Raw genomic sequence first — 20,358 nt, 5'->3', positions numbered from 1 at the left:
TATTTTCCTTGTGACAGACATTTCCCATGTATTTACTGTAATGTACAAAGAATACATGTAACATATGCACTATATATTGACAAGTACACAATTAGGTCTACTTGCCACTAGTTAAAAATTATCACTGTGGCGAGTACTTTGGTGAATGAAGCATAAGAAAGTATTGCCAACTGTCATTTCTACCAATTCACAAAAATCTCTAGACAGAACATTTTCAGAAGAGTTCTGGTCTCCTTTATTACAAATATCTGAAAAATAAAAAGGCTGATGTTTGCTGTTTTGGTTTTGAATTGACTGTAGTGAGTGTTAAGGAAACAGTTGTCATGTTTAGTGTCTTATGTTGAGAAGTCTGTGTGACTATTAAAAAAATAAGGATAAAGCTTGAATGGTTAAGCATGAAAAAGTCATTAAATGCCAAAGTTTAGGATGCACTACAATGCAGTTGTATTATTGATGATCTGTGTTCTCAAATACAATACCAAAATATTTCTACACTCCTCAATATACATTTGGCATCTTGTAAATTTCTTTATCTTTACATACTATAGATCCATTAGTTTTGCTGTCATATAACAATTATTAATTTAACGTCAATCCTAAGAGCTGCTGTGCACTGCTTCAAATGGAAGTCTTCTCAATTACAAATTCCCTCAACGTCTGTATTTCAAATCATTCACAGCACCCATATTCTATACATTTAAGCAATATTCTCATGTTTGGAAACATGCCTCTGAACAGCAGTTCATTATTTCTATATCTCAGATACCATTTCTCAGAGAAATACATATATACAAGGGTAAGATACCCAAACCTGAAGGCTCTGATTTAGCAAGCAATGGTTTAATAAGAACCAGTAGCTGGAAGTTGAAATTTTAAAAAATTTATCTTTATTTCAAGTTTGAAACATCGTGTGTAATTAATCACTGGAACAATTTATCTAGGGAAAGAATGCTTACTTATCCTACAGCCACTGTCATTCTTTAAGAGTGGTTTTCAGTATGGATTCCACTGTAGGGGGACACACACGTGCCCCTTTTAAGTGCCGCAAATGTTCAATGTTGGATTCTTTGGAATAGCTGTATGCTTTGGGGCTGTGCATTCTTGTGCTCCCATGCAAGAGCAAAAAAGAGAGATGTAGCTTTTTCTATGATGTTCTTCAATTTGGATAAATTATGTATACTTGCATCTGAACTGTAATTGTGTAGATATTAAATGTTTAAATGTTTTTAAGTGAGTTTGCTACTGAAGCAACACATTGCAGCCCTTGGATAACTACATAAGAAATTAGTGCAATGATTAATTCTAGTATTTGATAATTGAGATATTAGTGTAAATTATAAGAAAATAATCCTAATCCAAGTAAAAATATCAATACAATTTTGAAGTTTTTTTTTCATTATTAGGTTGTCAGAGGTTGCCCTCAATTCACAAGTCAGTCAACTCTGCTCACTGGAAATTTCTCATGGGTAAACTTCACTTATTGTACAAAAAACCCTAAGAAATTAGCTGATCCAAGCAAAGGCATTGTAAAGTATCTACTTCAAAGTAATGAAAAAAATATCAACTTGTAAATACAAATACAAGCCTTACTAAGAGTACTTATATCATCCAGTTTAAAAAAAAAAATTCAACACACATTTTCCAGGAGTACTTTAGACTCCAAGAATGAGGATTTAGAATTATTTGCCTTCAATATACCTATAGTCCCCAATAGTAACCATAATACAATTATCCTTCACCTTTCTGTCCTCTAACAGAGTTGGAGTCTGTTTTGTTTTATAAATGATATGGTCAAAAGAAAAAACTGACCATTCAAGGAAGTTGGTAAAACTTATCCCACAATACGAGATAGGAATGTAGTGTTGGAGGCATTTATTAGAGTTTTAGAGAGTATTCTGACCACTTCATATGTCATGAGGCCATGTTTTATTTCAGACCTATGATATCTACTTTAGAGACTATGAAATTAATTCAATTGTGTAAATAAAAATTTCGATAGCGACACAAACGATTGTGCACTGCTAGAGAACCAGCAAAATTTGTCTTTGCAGCTCTTGCTAGATTGTTCACATTTGGTTATCTACTTTGCTTTTATCCTGCTTAAATTCACAAATATAACACTGAATGTGTCTTTTTTAGCTGTGGAAGATTCATACATTTATCAGAAAGCTCACACTTATGCTAATGACACTACAATCAATATCCACGAACCATAAAACCATTCTTAAATTCCCCACCTGTCTTCCAGTATCTAGCATTTGTATAATCTTAATGTGTTTAGATACTGATGTTTATTTTTGTTATGATTCTCACTAAATAGTAAAGTTTGAATGTAAAGAGACAGTTAAAACTATCAGATTCCATTATATTTTATTATAAATAAGGCTGCCAGTTTTTCATGGAGGTCAAAGATTCCGTGACTTTCCATGACCTCCGTGACTTCTGCAGCAGCCAGTGCAGCTGACCCTGGGGGCCGCCTGAGCAGCTCGGGTGGCCCCGGGACAGCCGCACCAGCTGCTGCTGGGGCAATCTTGGGCCACCGTGCCCCTCTCCCCCCCCCAGCAGCAGCAGCAGGAGTTTGGGTGTGTGGGGGGCTCAGGGCTGGGGCATGGGGGGAGGTGAGGGCTCTAGGCGGCGCTTACCGGAAAAAGTGACATCCCTCAGCTCCTAGGCGGAGGCATGGCCAGGCAACTCTCAGTGCTGCCTCCGCCCCCTCCCCCAACATCCGCGACGCCCCTGGGCCGCCCACCCCCCTCCAGCATTCGTGCCGCCCCCCTCTTGTCCCCCCCCCCCCCGCAAGATTTAGTCAGGGGTATACAGTACAAGTCATGGACAGGTCACGGGCCGTGAATTTTGCATCTGGTGAAGTGGGCTTTAGTCCACAAAAGCTTATGCTCAAATAAATGTGTTAGTCTCTAAGGTGCCACAAGTACTCCTCATTCTTTCTGTTGATACACACTAACACAGCTACCACTCTGAAACCTGTTTACCGCCCGTGACCTGTCCATGACTTTACTAAAAATACCCGTGACTAAAACGTAGTCTTAACTATAAACTTACTCCAAATGTAAAAATAAGCAAAGTATGAGACATTAGGGATCAGTCTTAAGTACTACAAACAAGGCTATTCAATCCCATCAGTCGGTGCAGCAACCTCTTTTTCAATTACAGGTGAACCCTATTGTGTTTCATGCTAATCATAACATTCTCCTTAACGAGTTTTGGAACAAAAATATTAGTCTACTATAAAATCAAGAAGACAACTATCTTAGCTCCTCTCACAGCACAAAGCAAAATTAATGAACTACTACAGAATGTGTACCCAATCTACTTATGCATCCTTTAGTACTTCTTAGCACTTAAAAAAAATTTAGGAGTAGCACTTCAATATTCAATGACATCTAGTTTTCTAGGCCACAAATTTTTTATTTTTTGTACTCCTTTTAATTTCAAAGGAAGTTTATCAACCCCTTCTACTTTTCTCCACTACATATTTTGGATTTTTCAATAAAAAAAATTGAAATCCCACTTTAAAAGCCAACTCAGTGTCTCTCGTATAATGATGGTTTAAATGATCTAATGAGATTAGTAACACTAAAAATATTTTTAGTACAAGTGTTACTCTGATACACCAAACATGTAAATACAACTGATTATGAAGTGTCAAATTCAAAGCCCATTGACTATGAAAAGATTCTATTTATTTAGGTGTGTTTTGGATCAGGCTGCAAGTAATTTTCATCATGGTGACTATCTTTAGCACTCATTCTTGTCAGACAAATTGAATTGTAAGTAACTGTGTTGAAAATAAAAGGGTGTTTAAATACATTAGTGTTTCTACTTGATTCAACTAACTTAGGTCCTAATTATCCTGCAACTCAAGCCCACACAGTCAGTTGCAGGACCAGAACCTTAATCTGTACCAGTTTAGGTAAAATATTCTTGAGATAGTTTGCTGTTCTATCAATCTGTTCTTTAGAACATATTACATACACCTACACACACTTCATATACTTTTAAAAATATACATATGCAGGTGATTATGACCCAATTCTTACCTTTCTCTGTTAAATTTGAGTGAATGAAGTATAGCGGGTCTCTTTTGACGCAAATTCCATAGATGTAAAGTGTCATCAGCCAAAGCACTCACAAGAGCTCCCTTGAGAAAAAGGATCATTCAGATGTTCATCTACATTTAAAGTTTATACCATCTTTCACTTGTGTAATATTCAGTTTCCAGAGACTTGTTTAACCAACATCAATGTGAAGAAATTTTATAGCAAGACCATGATTCAAACTGAAAAGTGCTTTAGCAAATTTATACTACTACTACTTGAAGCTGTTACTTTAACTTTAAAAATTTACTTTTGTGGTAAATGTAATAAGAACATTAATAAAAACATGGAAATGAGTACCAGTTTTATTTATTGAAAAGGTACACATTTTAAGCTACTGGATCACATTAAATACAATATACAATGTGTATTTCACCATAGAAAAAAAGACTAATTCTTAAATAAGTCATATATTGCCTTGTAGAAAGTAATAAAGCTTTTGGTGATATTTCTGATGGAGTATTTAGAAAAATATTTACCACTTCTTTTTAGAAAACTATTTAGTTTTCCCGATATCCCTTATAACTGTTAGTGATTTTACATCAATGTGTCAAGAAAAAACAGTAGTTTGTTCCCTAAGATCCCAGAACTACTGTATCACGTTTCATGAATATTCTTGAAACTAGCAAAAAATTTATAAATTAAACGTTGGGTTTTTTTTAAACTAACAGTTCTGTCTGAAAATGTTAACACCTACTAACTCTTACAAATTACATCTCTGAGTACATTATTTAAGAGCCTACAGGAAAACAAATATTTTTATTTTTCCAGCTTGTTTACTTCTCGCATATGACAGCATTTTTGTTAGTTTCCTCTGTCTGAACTAAGCAACAGGAGAAAGCAAAAAATAATTAAAACTCAGAATTGTTAAGCCACAAAAATTGGCAAGGTGTTTCTGGAGCAGATGTAGATAAATTAGTTCTTTTAAATGACCTATCTTTCATATTAATGGTGTCCCTTTAAATTCCAGATGTGTAGCTACTCAATTAACAATGTTTTCTAATAAAGGTCAGACTAAATAGCTTTGGCAATGTTTAGAAAGAGACGGCGAATGAGGTAATATCTTTACTGGGCCAACTTTTGTTGGTAAAAGAGACAAGGTTTCGAGCTTATCCATTCTGCAATGTTTGACCATAGTTTTTCTAAGAAAAAACTATGAACGCTATCATCTTGTTTACTGTGATAAAGTACCCCAAAGAGAAAATTACTTTAGTAATAATTTATTTTTGGACACCTGTATTTTTTTCTTGGAACAGAGCAAGCAAAAAGTTAATATACAAGGACAATGAATAAATTATTACTATTCGATAAATATATGAAACAGTAATTCATATTCTTATTTGTATTCGAATGCTTTAAAAACACAGCCTTAAATATATGATGTAAATTCTTTTTGAATTACAGTAAAGATTAAACTCTTTACACACCTCATTAATCAGGAACTGGAGCTGGATTACTGCAGCTTCACCGTCATGTTGGCAGTAGCATTCAACTCCTGGACGACCAAAACTGACAATGCTATTAAGGAATAACTGTTGTATGTAACAAAAAATTAGTAAAATGAATATTATAAAAGACTTGATGTTTGTGAACAAGTCCTAAATAGCTTTGCAATTTGGTGCTTGTATTATTACCAATTTAGTTAATTATAAAACATGCTTATGTAATAATCAGAAAGGTTATAAATCACAAAGCCATTTCAAAATGCAGATCAGACACTTTATTCCTGTTCTTATTTAGAATATTAATTAAGCCCCATCTTAATGATGTTCAAAAACTATTACTTAAATTTTCACAAATGTGGCTGAGGAAGGATCAAAGTGGCAAGGGAATGGCAGAGAAGTAATTCCAAAGGACAATGAGGTACTATGGCAGTTGCGAAATCACTGTTACCCTCTCTCTGCTCAGAGGAGGATTGAAAGGCTTTCATACTGGTAGGATTGAGGTAAACCCGGGACTGAACCACAAAAGGTGAAATCTAGACTTACTTCTCAATGAGTCCTTTATTCTCTCCTTAAGAAATAAGGACTCCTCCTCTTTGGTGCCTTTCAGAATTGTAGGAAAAACATTACTTCCTAGTTAATTTTGATCTTTTGCCCTTTCCACTATCTCACATTGAGTTACAGAGCAGTGAGGAAATGGAAAAAGCTGCTGGAGCACCTTAAGACCGGCAGGCTAATCAAAGCAGTCAGTGAAGAAATGCAGGGCCATATTTAAATTAGTATTTAAAAGACTATTTGAGAGCTCTCAATGAAAGCAATTCTAGTCTTCTTATGTTCTCCAGTAACGGTCTGACCCTCCTACTCTAGTTTAGGATTAGAGAAACAATCAAAGGGGCTTTTCAGTAGATGGAACTTAGGCCAAAATCTTATAACACTATTATATGCAATATATCAGTGGTACACCACCTCGAATACTGTGTTCAGGTCCTGTCACTTCATCTCAGAAGAGATTAGCAGAAAGAAAAGAAAGCCAAAGACGGCAACTATAATGAATAGACGAATGGAAAGAATTCCATGCAACGACAGATCAAAATATTGGGTCTGTTTAGGTTAGAGAGGAGGTGAAGAAGAGGGAATGCTGTAGAGATATATAAAATAAAGAATGGCATGGAGAAGGAAACAAGACAATCCTATTTAATACAAAAACAAGAAGACATTAACTTAAATTGAAAGGGAACTAATTAAGACTGAAAAAAGAATTTTAACAATATGTAAACCTGTGGAACTCCCTGCCACAGAAAATTGAGGAAAAGATGCAAGAAAAGATCATTTATATGGACAGCATCAATTATATGGAAGGTTTAGACAAGTTAAGTAGTCTGGCATAAGCCAACTATTAACTGCTTGAGGGCAGAAAGAATATTTCCCTGTGGACAAAGTTATTCAATATCTGTCTACTAATGGTTTTGTGCACCATTTTCTAAAGCATCTGATACCGACTACTGTCAGAGACAGAAGTCTACGGTATACAGACAGCTCATCTGGACCAGTACAGCAATTCCTATCTGTTTTAACCCTTTAAGAGCACCAAATAACACTGTTTGAATGTTCAATCAAAATTACTTCCTACTATGATTCAACTATGGTACAGAAAATTTACATCACAATAGGATAACCACAATTAGTTATCTTATTCTTGTATAACTTAATTTGACATCTAAAGGCTTCATAGAGCATCTACAACTGTATTATTGAAGGGACACGCAGTACCGTAAGTCAGTTTACCTCCACAACCTCATAAAATGTCAACTTTTTGAAGGAACAGCCAAGAGAAAAACAGTAGTTATTTCACAAAGAAACATATGGACTGTTAATTGATAGGAGATTGTGAAAAATGGGAGTTCTTAATCTCACTGCATGTTGTAAATATCTTATTTAAAAAGAGGATTGTCTTTTCCTTTCTCACAGCCAAAATAATCTTAGACTTTCCAGTGTGAATGGTCGGACAACAGACTCTGGTATACTCCTAGACAGTAAATTAAACTGATAGGATAATATTTTCTGCTACCAAAAGACAAAAAAGGAGGATTTAGCATTCGTGAAAGTTATCAGAGAAGCTTTTATTTATCTTTTAACAGGTTCTTCAGGAACAACGGTATATCCACACAGCCACAACTACTGAAAGAAGGTTGTATTTAAAAAAAAAAAAAAAGTTTGGCACTTACGTAGAATCATACATATCAAAATCACTCTCCAAACACTAAATATTCGTCACAGATACTATAGGGATAGCAGTAATTACCCCTGTATTAACACTGTCAACCCATTACCTTATAAAAATTCTTCCAAACATTTTTTGAAAAGCTGCAGGACTGGCACAAGAAAGGCCCAGTGATAATCCAGTCATATCTGGCCAGGTAATAAATCATCAAAAAAAAATCACTATTTTTATTTTGTGTTTTGCTCACTACACCTTCTTCCTGGCTTGCTGCCGAAAGCAACAAAATTCCATCGGTACTGGTCACGCACAGCTCCAGTCTTGTGCTTCAGCAACTCAGAGCACTAAGCCTCTAGAGAAAACAAAGGCGAATCATGATGCTTTCCCCCCATCAAAATATCCTGTGCGTAAATAGTTGGTGCACAGAGCTGGTAACTAGAAAACTGATATCTAGATACACTTCTACTGATCAGTGTTGATTCTGAGTAGTTGTAACCTTTATTAATTGAGATCTAATGCCCCACTAAAAAGTCACATGGCTGAGAATAGAACCCAGAACCTGCCTTAGATGTAGTACATTCTGCACACTGTTTCAGTGTGTTACATGTTCTCCACTAATACCTAGTTCATATAGGAGAATAGTCTTCTGCTGCTAGCTAACTTCGTTACTACTTTAACCTCAGCGATAGAGGCTCGTATTAAAGTACTGAAGGTTCAAGGTACCTTGATGATATTTATGATTGAGGGTGGACTGTGAATTATATAGTTGAAAATAATAGAATTTGCTTTTATTTTTTAAATCTACATACTTGCACATAAAAAACTATATTAAAAATGTTAAGATTGCAAAGTCAAGAAGTCAGAACTCAAGAAATACCAAAATTAAGATGGTCTGTACAAGGGAGCAGAATTGATACAGTCTTTAATTACATGGGCATACAGCATTTTATCCAGAGAACCATTGCCTTATTCAGTACATAGCATGGATGGTGGTGAGGCACTCTTACTTTCTGGAGACATTATATAGTAGAAACAGAATTAAATGAGAAATTAAATTAGCACATCCAAAAGCATAAAGAAAAACCCACAATCACGCACATATAATTGCGTGCAGAGCTATTTCTGAATATCTACTGCTGAGAAAATGAAGTATGATATACTGAAAAGTCTGGTAAAAGTTACTAATGGAGTTACTGGTTCATATCCAAATGTCATTAGTGGTAAGCTATTTAGAAGCACCATCTCCAGTGATGTAACAATTGAAATTATCAAGCTTTGTATGCTAGGATTTCCTGGGTTCACACTAATAACAAAAAAATATTTGCAACAAAAGGTTTTCCCAAATAGTGCAATTAGCACTAAGCCACCAGAATGAATATCAGACAAATGACAAAGATTCTCTTCTGTCTCCACATCAAGTATTTCAGTTGTTTTAGTTTAGAATTTGCAACAGTACAATGTTTCAAAAGTTTCTCGTGGGCACCAATTTCAAGTTTAAATTAATGTAAATCACAATTTTACTTATAAAAGCTTTTAAGGGTTTTCTTCCACCCCAGGAAAAAGAGAAAAATACTTAAGAGAAAAATAACGAGGGGAAAAAAGCAATGAACACCACAAATGCTCTGTGTGAAGTAGCCCAGAAAGCAAGCTTGCAGTATAGCAGCAATTTTGCCAAAGGGCTGTGCATCTTGTTCTCAAAAATAAGGCAACTATTTAAAAGCACAAAACAGCTCAGAATGTCAATTAGGAAAAAAAATGGAAAATATGCAATTAATTTTTTCTACATATAATATAAACCTCAAAGTTCATTACAGGAAACTGGCAGAACCTTGAGCATTTTGCAGTTCTGCAACTAGTTCTTGTTTGTTCTGAAAATTCACAGTTGGAAAGTGGAATGCATACAATATATACATGTTTTGTGTACTGTCAGTTCCATTCAAAGTGAAGTCTGCATATTAAAAGGATGACAACAAATTGCATTTACTGCGTTCACTTTGGCTGGCTGCTAAGATCAGGAATGCTGTGGATGTCAACTGACTAGTCAGGTGCCTCCAACAACTTTCAAACGGGTGGTTGGCGGGAAGTGAAACATAAGTGAGATTTTCAGGCAGGAATGTACTCATGGTAAGGCAGTTGGTCTTTGCAAGTTTTTTTTAAAAACTATACTTACCGAAAGTACAGACACATTAAAGTATTCTAAATCATCATCTGCTTCAATACACACTAATATTGTGTTGACTGCTAATCTTCAGTTCATTTGTTTTTCCTCTACTACACTGATGAACCAGTACACAATTGACTAAGTGATGCAAAATGCAACGAACAGATGTCAGAGAATTCAGCATTCTCCACAATGCCAGCTTTCCTCCACACAGAATTAGTTGTTTACTTTACCCCAGGGCCAACAAAAATGCAACAGCTAGCTATGTTTCCTTCCCAATCTTTTTATTGGCTTTCATCTGAATTTACAATAGATGAAAACTAGTATCTTTACTATTTATTATTGTAAAATATCAAAATTACTCATGAATCATTTCTTTTGGAGTTGGTTCACAGAACCAGGTATACAACGATAATACCCTAGCATCAAAAACTATACTGTATTGTGCCCCAAACTATGATTTATTTATACCAATTTTTGAATAGATGAGCACAAGAAATAGGAATCAGGAAGATACTGTAAAACACAATTCCCACAAACATTAACTGAAATTCCAAAGTGAATTTGCTTCAGCTATGCTCACACTCCCTATATCTTCTCTTGAACTAAAATTTACTTGCATGAATGCTCAGAAGAAAAGCAGGTTTTTAAATTGCAAACTCAAGTGCTCATAGGTAATGAATTCTCAATTCATGGATATGTATCTGCACTGGACTCAATATGTTTTATTCTACAAAGCAGGTTACAGGGTTTCCAACGCTTCCCACCTCACTCCAAGCTCAAACAAAGCAGAAATTAAGTGACCCCACAAGGATTTATCCTCAGGTGTTGTGACTTGTATTACACAAAAAGGTATACAATCAGAAAGCCACAGGGGTGGAGAAATGGGGCTATGTGGGTATATGGGCCTGGGAAAAAAGGGCCTACAATTCCTGGGCTTATCTACTACCTCTGAGAAATTCAATGCCTCCAGTAGCTTCAAGCACACTTCTCAAGTAGAAGTTATTAACTTCTAGAAATGATATCACAACTAGCTAGTGCAGCATCCACTGATTTGCACCTTATCTACTCATGAGAAGGAAAAAGCCCCCAGCAGAATCTTGTGATCACTAGTGTTGCTATTAACCAGATATTAATAATATCAGAGTTGCTATTTAGTGGCATTCACTGCATTTCCTAACTTGGATTGCTTGAGTATGCAATCTTAACACTCTTAATGTGAGTAAATTACATTTTTAAAAGTTTGCTTTTTTAAAGCAAACTGACAAAATTGAAATTTTATCATGTGGAACCACATCAACACTCCTCCCACTGCTCATCATCTCAAACCTGATTACAACGCAACACCATGAATCAGTGCTTGTTTCTCAGGCCTAGAACTGGCACTCCACAATCGGCAGCTGCTCTGTGAATGCCACCAACAAACTTGAATTGTTTCTCACTATGTCCCACAACAATCTGTTCTCCAAGGAATCATCATGTTCCCCGTGTCTATTCTAGCGCCTCTGCAAAGACTGCACAGTCATGCACTCTGTGCTTGCAATGTTCAAGACAATAATGCAGGCTCCAGGCGTCTGTCAGAAATGGTGGGCAATGAGGAGGGCCATGTAGATTTGTGGGATTTTGAAAAGAAAGGGAGACAGGTGAAATTATGGGAAGTTGACCCCATGCTCCAGTCACCCCTGCATGACTCATTTTGGCCCCATCATGGATTGCCAAAAGAGAGCATGCTAGACAGTGGCAAGTTGTACAGTGGGATACCTGCCCATGGTGCAACTGAACTCTGCATCGATACAAGCGCTTCTGGTGAGTACACTCTTCGCTGACACAACTAGCCAAGCATGCATGCACACAAGCAATGTACTACTGCGGCAGCTGCATATCAAAGTTATTTGAGTCAACATAACTCTGTAGTGTAGACATGGCCTCATCCTGTTCTCCTCTATGTCAGCCAGGCATAAAACATTTTGCCAGTGGTATTCAATCAACAGCAGAGGAATGCCAAGACTCATGAACATGAGTTCACTTTCAGGTTCTATAGTGGAGCATGCCCTACTGCTCATCCCCCATGTTTGACTCTGACCATGTCTTACCCCCAGCTCCTACTCTTTCTATCCCTTCTGCTCCTATAACTCCCTGCCTATTCCTGACCTTTCTCACTATTCTGTTCTTCACCTATTGCTGCCACCTCTGATGTACAAAAAATAGGGACATCCAGGATGATCCTATGCCCATACAGCTAGACAATGTGTACTGGGCACCCTTACAGATTTCCTGGGACAACTACCTCAAAAAAGGGGACTATCCCAGGAAAACCTAGAGAGGTGGTAACCCTCTTACTCTTTTGCATTCAACTTAGGCTGTTTCCTCCTTCCATTCCATGCTGCCTGGGTGCTACCAAAGAGCACTGGTATCTGGAAACACAGTGGTCTCTCATCTGTCAGATGGAGCAATTGTGGGACAAATCCTGCTCAGCCCCAAAATGTGCTCAGTCCCTGGGGCAGCAATGGTACTGTGCAGTAGCTCATGCTCAGTTCAGATGAAATCTTTGAGAATTGTACTGTCAGCCTCTTAAAAACTTGTACTAAGAATGTGAAAATTGTGATTTTTTTTTTTTCAGATTCTTATAACTTGACAAAATCAGGGCAGATTTTCTTGGGGATGGCAAAAAGAACATCTTTGACATCTGGACAATCTTATTGCCATATCTCAAGTGCATATGCCAAAGTATGATAGCCCTAGTGTTTCCTTAATGAAATAGTTTTCAGAATTTTCCTCTAACCTCATTCTTGGAAAAAGTTGAATAATTTTTGCTGAACCTTTCAAAAAAAAAAAAAAAAAAAAAAAAAAAGTTTTACCTAGACACAGAAACCTAGATGGAACATTTCACAACATATGCTTAAGCTTGGCAAAGTCATATACACAATAAAACAGGGTCTTGTAATAAAAACATTAAGCAACCTTTACTACAGGGATTACAATTAGTGTTGCCTACAATACGTAAGAATGTGTGCACACAAATGCATACATATATAAAAGTCACAAACTTACAGCATTATCTACCCAAATATTAAGTGCATCTTCAGAGCACATGCTCAACTGAAGCTTAGCATACTAGGCACTTTTCCCAAATGCAGACTTACTGAAGAGTACATGAGAGGGGTTTCTGTCCTATGCCCCTTAGCAGATTCACAGCTCACAAAATCATAACAGACCAGACTAACTTGCGAGAAAGCAACGAACCAAGAAAGCCACTGAAATGAAAACAAAATTGGCTTAGAAGACCTGTATGCATTTGGATATTTTGGTAGCAGAGCTGTAAAATAAGTTCTTGTGATGCAACACACAGGTAAATTGTTTTCCCCACTTAATTACAGCTGAACAACTTTCACTCATTCATTTTCTGGCTATACCGAAAGAAAGACAGGAGACATTTGACATGGGTTTAATCAGGCCGCAACTTTATTATTAGATGTCTTGGACTATCTGGCAGATAAAGTGTACAGTGCAGGTAACCCCATGTTTATTCCGTAATTACCCAGTGGACTTTTACCAGCTCCTCCTCATTTTCCACCCAGGTGCCTCCAGCAAATCCATTGCTTGGACCTTAGTATCCAGGTCCCTCTGCTCCTGCCCCCCCACAGTAAGAGGGTTAATGGTGGTTGGCTCCCTGCCGTACCAATCACAGGAGTCCCCAACTGCCCCCCCTCCTTTACCAAACACCTATTTTAAGTTCTTTTACAAGCCATTTATCCAGTCACTGTATACCTTTCCTATGCAGTACCTGTACCACCCATACACTTAAATAATGAGTTGCACATATAGCCTACCACCCTTCATGCCATGCATGAACAGAGCTCTTCCAGAACCTGCTGTGAGGAAGAGAAAAAACCCCAATGCCACCTAGGTCAATATTTTGGCAAGAGAATAAACTCCTTTCCAGCCCCCTTAACAAAGGGGTAGCTAGCGTAATGCCCACAGCAGGTCTAGACCAAACCTGGTATTTTACCACCTAAAGGAGAGGGAGGGTGACGCCTCAGCCAGCTCCATGCAAAAGGGAGGGTTAAGGCATAGGGCTGCCCCTTTTAAATCCCTCTTTCCCAGGGGATGAGACAGCAACCATACTGACCCTTTTTGCAGCCAATTTCATCTCTCCTCCCTGCCCACTTCCATAAAGCACAGTTCGCTTCATTCCGCCAGCTAGCCAAATACCTCACTACACCCTGCTTAAAGGTGCAGGGCAGTCATTCCAGCAAAATTCACCATTAGCAACAAACTACATTCAAAAGCTCTGTTAAAAAATGAATTAAAATGGATTTTGAAATGAAACACTATGTAACCTAACTTTGAGGCTTGCTACCACTCCCACTTCTACATACCTTATGAAAAGTACTACTGCAAATGTGTACTAGCCATTTATACTAGTAATAGTGTCATTTTTTCAACAGAAAGGTATTATATCCTAAAAATTAACATGTGACATGTAGTTTGGTATAACCACAGCAAAAATAAATAAATAAATCTAGAGTTTTTGCAGAAAAAGTCACATCTAGATGGAGACCTTGAAAATCAAGTTTCTGCTCAGAGTAAATAATCTGGATTTAAAATTTGATTTACAAACTCTGATGCCACCTTAATGATAACTGCCCTAGAAGTTTCAGAGTAGCAGCCGTGTTAGTCTGTATTCGCAAAAAGAAAAAGGAGTACTTGTGGCACCTTAGAGACTAACAAATTTATTTGAGCATAAGCCTTCGTGCATCCGATGAAGTGAGCTGTAGCTCACGAAAGCTTATGCTCAAATAAACTTGTTCGTCTCTAAGGTGCCACAAGTACTCCTTTTTCTTTTTTCCCCCCTAGAGGCTGCAGTTATAATGAGCAACAACATACAATGGATATCAATCATGTTCAAGAGGAAAAATGTTGAAAAAGCTGAACTCCTCATGTTAGCAGGTCTATCTCGTCTTCCTTAAAGAACTATACATCAGAAAAGAAATATTATTGTTTCAATTCACTAAATACGTAAGTTCTGAAAATCAATGAACAGACATCTGCTTATTGGGTTATAATTAAAAAAATCCAAGCCAAATCAAAAAAAGCAAAACAAGTTGTCAAGGTATAAATGGTACAGTATTTAAATGTGTAGAAAACCAAGCAGCAAATATCTGAGACTTATTTGACAAACTGATATTATCTAATTCTTTGCTGTACCTCTTCCACAGAGGAACTCATTGCAACATCAGGGACTTTAGTTTGCTTTGAGATACATGTATAACATTGCCTCTAAAAGCTAATTAAGACTAAACTTAATCAAGAATATTTTATGCATTCTAGATTGCCTCTTCCTTTTGAAATACAATACTTAAAATAACCATGCCAAAACTTCTGCTGGAAGTCAGGATAGCTCAGAAGATCACATGCAAGTCACTAAACTCAAATCCAGCCAGAGACATTTCTGAGTTGAACTGTTGTCAACAGGTTTCAGTGACACCAGAAAAATCATTTTAACATTTGATAACTTTGCTGGCAGTCTCAGCAAAGATGACAGGCAATAAACGATCGTCAGACACTGGTTTTCCTCTCCGATAATGAGACAATGATAAGATGGTGTAGTGTAGTGCAAGCTTGTACTTGCTACTTATAATGCTGCTATTCTGTGGATGCATTAATGCAGTCTCAAAGTTGTGAAACTCAAGTACTTAAAACAAAAACTATTTTTCCACCATTGCCAGATACAGACAAATATTTTGCTTAAATACTCAAAAAACCCAAACAAAAACAAACCATCTTCAGGAAGGCATTAAACTTTGAAAAATTTCAGCCAAAGGGTTATTGTTGCAGAAAGCTATAAATATGTGAAAACCGTAGACTATAAGCATAATTTTTCCCCCGACTGCAACTATGTTGGGAGCTGTTCAATGCCTGCTAAAACAGATTTTGTTATTTAAAAATAAACTTATGTAATTAAATTAAAAAACTGATTTAAATCATCTATTTTAAAAATTATTTTTATCCACCCTGCTGAATTCCAAACCTTATCTTAATCCTTCCTTGCTGAATCCCTTATTAAATCTTAATAGAGACTGCCTCTGCAACAAATCCCAATGTCCGCACACTGTTATAACATTTTGATGCACCTTGCCATCCTTTAATTGTTTTTTAACTCAGAGTCAAGGTATCAGATCCTTCAGATCTCTAAGATCCTTAAATTCTGAAGTCCTTTTTAAAGTCTTTCTTTGCTCAAGCACTTACTAACCCTGATAGAGAAGAAGAACACCCCGACTATATACACCTGAATATTTAAAGTACATCTCCCCCAATATAACTGGATCCAATATAACACAAATTCAGATATAACACAGTAAAGCAAAAATGTCTCGTCTACAACATTGGTTCTCAAACTGGGAGTCGCAACCCGGTTATGTGGGGGGTCACGAGCCCCGACCCCAGCACGCGGTTGCAAGTTGCGAGCCCCAACAGGAACGTGGGGCTGTGAGCCCCGACCCCGGGCTTGATGTGAAGGACGACATCAGATGCACCCCTTTCTAAAACAACATCAAGAATAAAACTTCTTGTGTCAAATACTGTAATAATAACGGAAATGCTTGAAGCCAAAGCATGTTCGATATAACGCCGTTTCACTATAACATGGTTAACTTATAAGATTTTTTGGCTCCCGAGGACCACGTTATATCAGGGTAGAGGTGTACTAGCTATTTTACTCTTGGACAAAATTGGTCAATCAAGATCCAAGCTTCCAGAGGTCTAGCTGTGTCCAAATGGTCTCCACACTGGCTCTCAGCACCAACTACCAAATTCCACCCACCTCAGACTTTAAGTGACCTGAGCTGGCCTTTATCAATGTGGACCACTGCCCGACTCTCCTCTCTGACCCCGACTTAGTTTTTGCAGGTAGCTACTGCCACAAGGACAGGAGAGAACTTCTATCTGGTTATGCTCTCATCCCTTTCTGAATCCAGTGAGAACCGCTCAACTTTTCAATATGATTCTGGCATCCAATCCTTCCAGGAAACCCTATTGCATTAAGATTGTCCCAACAGTCCATAAAACCTCAATCTATTATTTTTCCCTTCAATAAATTGGGTTTGCTGAGGAAGCAGCCTACTGCCAAGTGTCAGGTGGCAAAGGGATTTACGTCCTTCTCCCTCATGCTATGGCATATCCTCTCTATGCACGGGAACAGGGGATGTCTCTCTCTATTCCTGGGCTGTATTTGAGGAAACAAATCCCCTCCATAGGTTAACCATGCTCCTCCCCCAAGGACAACTCCCTCTTATGGCCTGGACTACATTTAAAACTTACACCTAGCTATGTCTCTCAGGATTGTGAAAAATTCACACCCATAAGAGATGCAGTTACACTCTCCTAAGCCCGCATGTAGACACCACAAGGTCGACAAATGAATTCTTTCTTCAACTGAGCTATCACCTACAGCGATAGGAAAACCCCCTTCAGCTATTGTGCAAGTGTCTATATGACAGTGCTACAGCAGTATGTGTGCAGTACCATAGCTGTGCCACTATAGCGTCTACAGTATACACAAGCCCTCCGTTTTGCTTCTGAGAGAGCAGAGAGTCAGGACCCTTGACTGTGGTGTCCCCTAGTATCCATGGACACCCTCTGTAATGGGTCCCTCTATTGTAGGTCACAACCTCATGGCTGCAGCCTATGTATCTTGGACACCGCGCCTCAGTTTCCCTTATAGCTACTGGAATCTTCGTTACAGCCATCCTCAGCTGCTGATTGGTAATTGACATGAGAGAGTTGCCAAATGCATGGGGCATAAAGATCCTCCCATTCCCACAGTGCACGCTATCGATCACCTGGTTTGGCTACTTCTTGATCCCTCTTTGGTTCCACTCAGATAAGCGGAACCTAAATGCAGTAGGGACCCTTAAAAGAGCCAATTGCCTTCTTTCACTTGTGAATGAGCACATAACAAAAGCATCACTTCTTTTAAATCTTTATTCCTTTAAGAAAAGGGAAATTAAAATTATACAACCAGAAAGGCCTGTTTATAACATCACTGTTCTGTGTCACTTCCAAGCCCCAGCAAGCCAGACTGCACATTTTTCATGAGTGAGAACTGGTTCTTATGCCTTTCTATAAAGTACCAAACATACAGCTGATGCTATAAAATAAACTTATTTTTCTAAATTCAGCACTTTTACTTTTAAAAAAAGTAACAGCTGATTTCTTTGCTGGTAAGTGAGAGTTTGCAATAAAAACAGATCAAAATATAGTTTAGCAAAGTAGAAAAGAATACTGGCTGACAGTTAAATTAAAATGAAAGTCACTAAAGAGAAATAGGAATACAAATTAATACAAACAGGATGCAAGTAAATCAATGGAACTTAGATAAAAGAAAATTAGCTGGAACCATTGAGAAGTGGAATTGAGGATATTTTGCATTACTTACTTCCTCCAAACACATCATGTCTGGCTCAAATCCACTAATTTAGTTTATGTTAAAATTGATTTCTTTATTAGCTGGGAATAGGAAAAGTAAAACCAGTCTAATTTAACTACTTCTTTCATTTAAAATAAGAAGCTGTAACTTCATTAGGAGCTAATCCTTAAAACCATAAGGGGAAATATGTAAAACCCTAACATGTTCTTAAAGTAGTTCCATCTGATTTGGGATCATAAACACTAAAATGCCTTAATCACATGGCTATTGAACAGCATCACACAGGGCCAAGTTAAGGTTCTTTGGATGCCTTAATTCAATGTAATACTTTAAACACATGTGGTTTTTTTTGTTTTTATGTTAACACTAAATTTCCTTGATTCATTATGCTTAGTTTTAGGATAATTAAAACATCCCTGTAAGAAGTTTTATCCTTAAAATTACCATCATGCACTCAATCCTAACTCCAATTTAATGGAGTTTTTTTGCCTGGGAACTGAAAAGAAGATATTGAAGTCTTCTCTCACCAACACTCAGCACGGTCTGATGCAGAGAAATAAAGTGCAGTGCTATAAAATAAAATAATCATCCATCAATAATTATAGGAAGCTTTTCTTTAAAAAAGGCAGAAGTTGTGGAGCCAAAAGAAGACTTGCTTAAATGTTTGGAGGCTGTTAAGTTAGTAAAAAGCCAGCAATGTTCTCATACCACTACTCTGTTTTTAAGGAATTATGATTTTGTCACCATATAATTAAAATATGGTAGGAAAAATACTTTGCAAGTAGCAGCAATTAAACACATTTTTTATTTCAAAAAGGGGTGGGAAGTGTATACTGTATTTTCTGGATCTTTAAAACAACAACATTGAAAACACTGAGTAGGGGTAGAGAATAGAAAAAGAGCAGAAAGACAACATGGGAAGCTATAGGATCTCTTTACTGTGAGAATAAAGTTAATCTGTTGAAATGTATGTTTTCATTATGCAAGGTAAGGCGAGCCTGAGGGAGCAGGAAATTGACATGCAGGGTGTATCTGTAAACAATGAAGACACAATCAGAAGACACTGGTCGCAATTCATATGAATGAAATACTATCTTAGTGTGTAGCTTTTGGATAGAATGAGACAAGGATGGATCTGGTGGTTGCTTGGAAGGAGAGCAGTCAATATTGTGCGATGCAACTGACAACAAATGCAACTACATTGAAGACAATTGGACAATCAGATCCATGGTGGGGGATCAGGATAAACAGATAGCATAATTAAAACATTAGGGGAAGCAGGCAGCCTTGTCCAGTGGATAGAACACGGCACTCGCAGTCAGGAAACCTGACTTTACTTTCAAGGCCCTTCACAGCCAATCCCTACCCTATCTATCTATCATCTCTCATTTGCTATGGAGCAGTCAATACTCAGCTGGCCCAAAATGCCAGCTTCCAGTGTCCACTTATTAAATTTTCAAACAGGCACCTCATGCTTTGTTCCATGCTGCCCCACAGATTTAGGAGGCACTCCCCATGAACATCTGCAAAGCTACCTGACTAGTCACCTTCAATTCCCTCCTCAGAACTCTCTTTTGCTGTGATAAACAAAAAACCCCACACATTTTCACAACAGTTAGCCCATGGTCTAATAGCAGCCTATTCAATAATCAATATTGTCTCATTGATCCTTGTGCTTCCTTGTTTGTCCATCTCCATTTGTTGTTGCGTGTGTTATACCTACACTGTAAGCTCCTTGGAACAGAGAGAGAGAGAGAGAGAGAGAGCGAGCGTGTGTGTGTACGTACACAATGCCTAGCATGTGACCAGGTCTTAGGCACTATGGTAATACAAATAATACACAACAATTTGTGTGCTAGTCCCAGATCTTCCAGAGACTCATTCTGCAACCTTAGGCAAGGCATTTTACTTCTCTGCACCTCAACTTCCCTCTCTTTAAAGTGTGTCTATTTACTACCTCTTTGAAATTTGCTTTGAGATCTATGGATATAAAG

General features: G+C 37.5%; 1 protein-coding gene across 13 annotated transcripts in view; it reads right to left on the bottom strand.

Annotated features, from left to right (window-relative positions):
- STXBP5 (syntaxin binding protein 5) overlaps positions 1-20,358 on the bottom strand; it is a 180,108-nt gene that overhangs the window by 139,226 nt on the left and 20,524 nt on the right. For all 13 annotated transcript variants that reach the window (XR_006280024.1, XM_043511155.1, XM_043511154.1 and 10 more), the window contains exons 3-4: positions 5,543-5,624; positions 4,059-4,159 (exon numbers count right to left, since the gene is read on the bottom strand). Coding sequence is in view for 12 of the 13 variants with exons in the window: in XM_043511155.1 (XP_043367090.1) it covers positions 4,059-4,159; positions 5,543-5,624 (183 nt within the window). In the remaining variant the exon portion in view is untranslated. The remainder of the gene's footprint in view (positions 1-4,058; positions 4,160-5,542; positions 5,625-20,358) is intronic.

Source organism: Dermochelys coriacea, chromosome 3 (assembly GCF_009764565.3).
Source record: "Dermochelys coriacea isolate rDerCor1 chromosome 3, rDerCor1.pri.v4, whole genome shotgun sequence".
Classification (NCBI taxonomy): Eukaryota; Metazoa; Chordata; order Testudines; family Dermochelyidae; genus Dermochelys; species Dermochelys coriacea.
The sequence above is the reverse complement of the archived record's forward strand: the minus strand, read 5'-3'. Positions and strand labels throughout refer to the sequence as shown.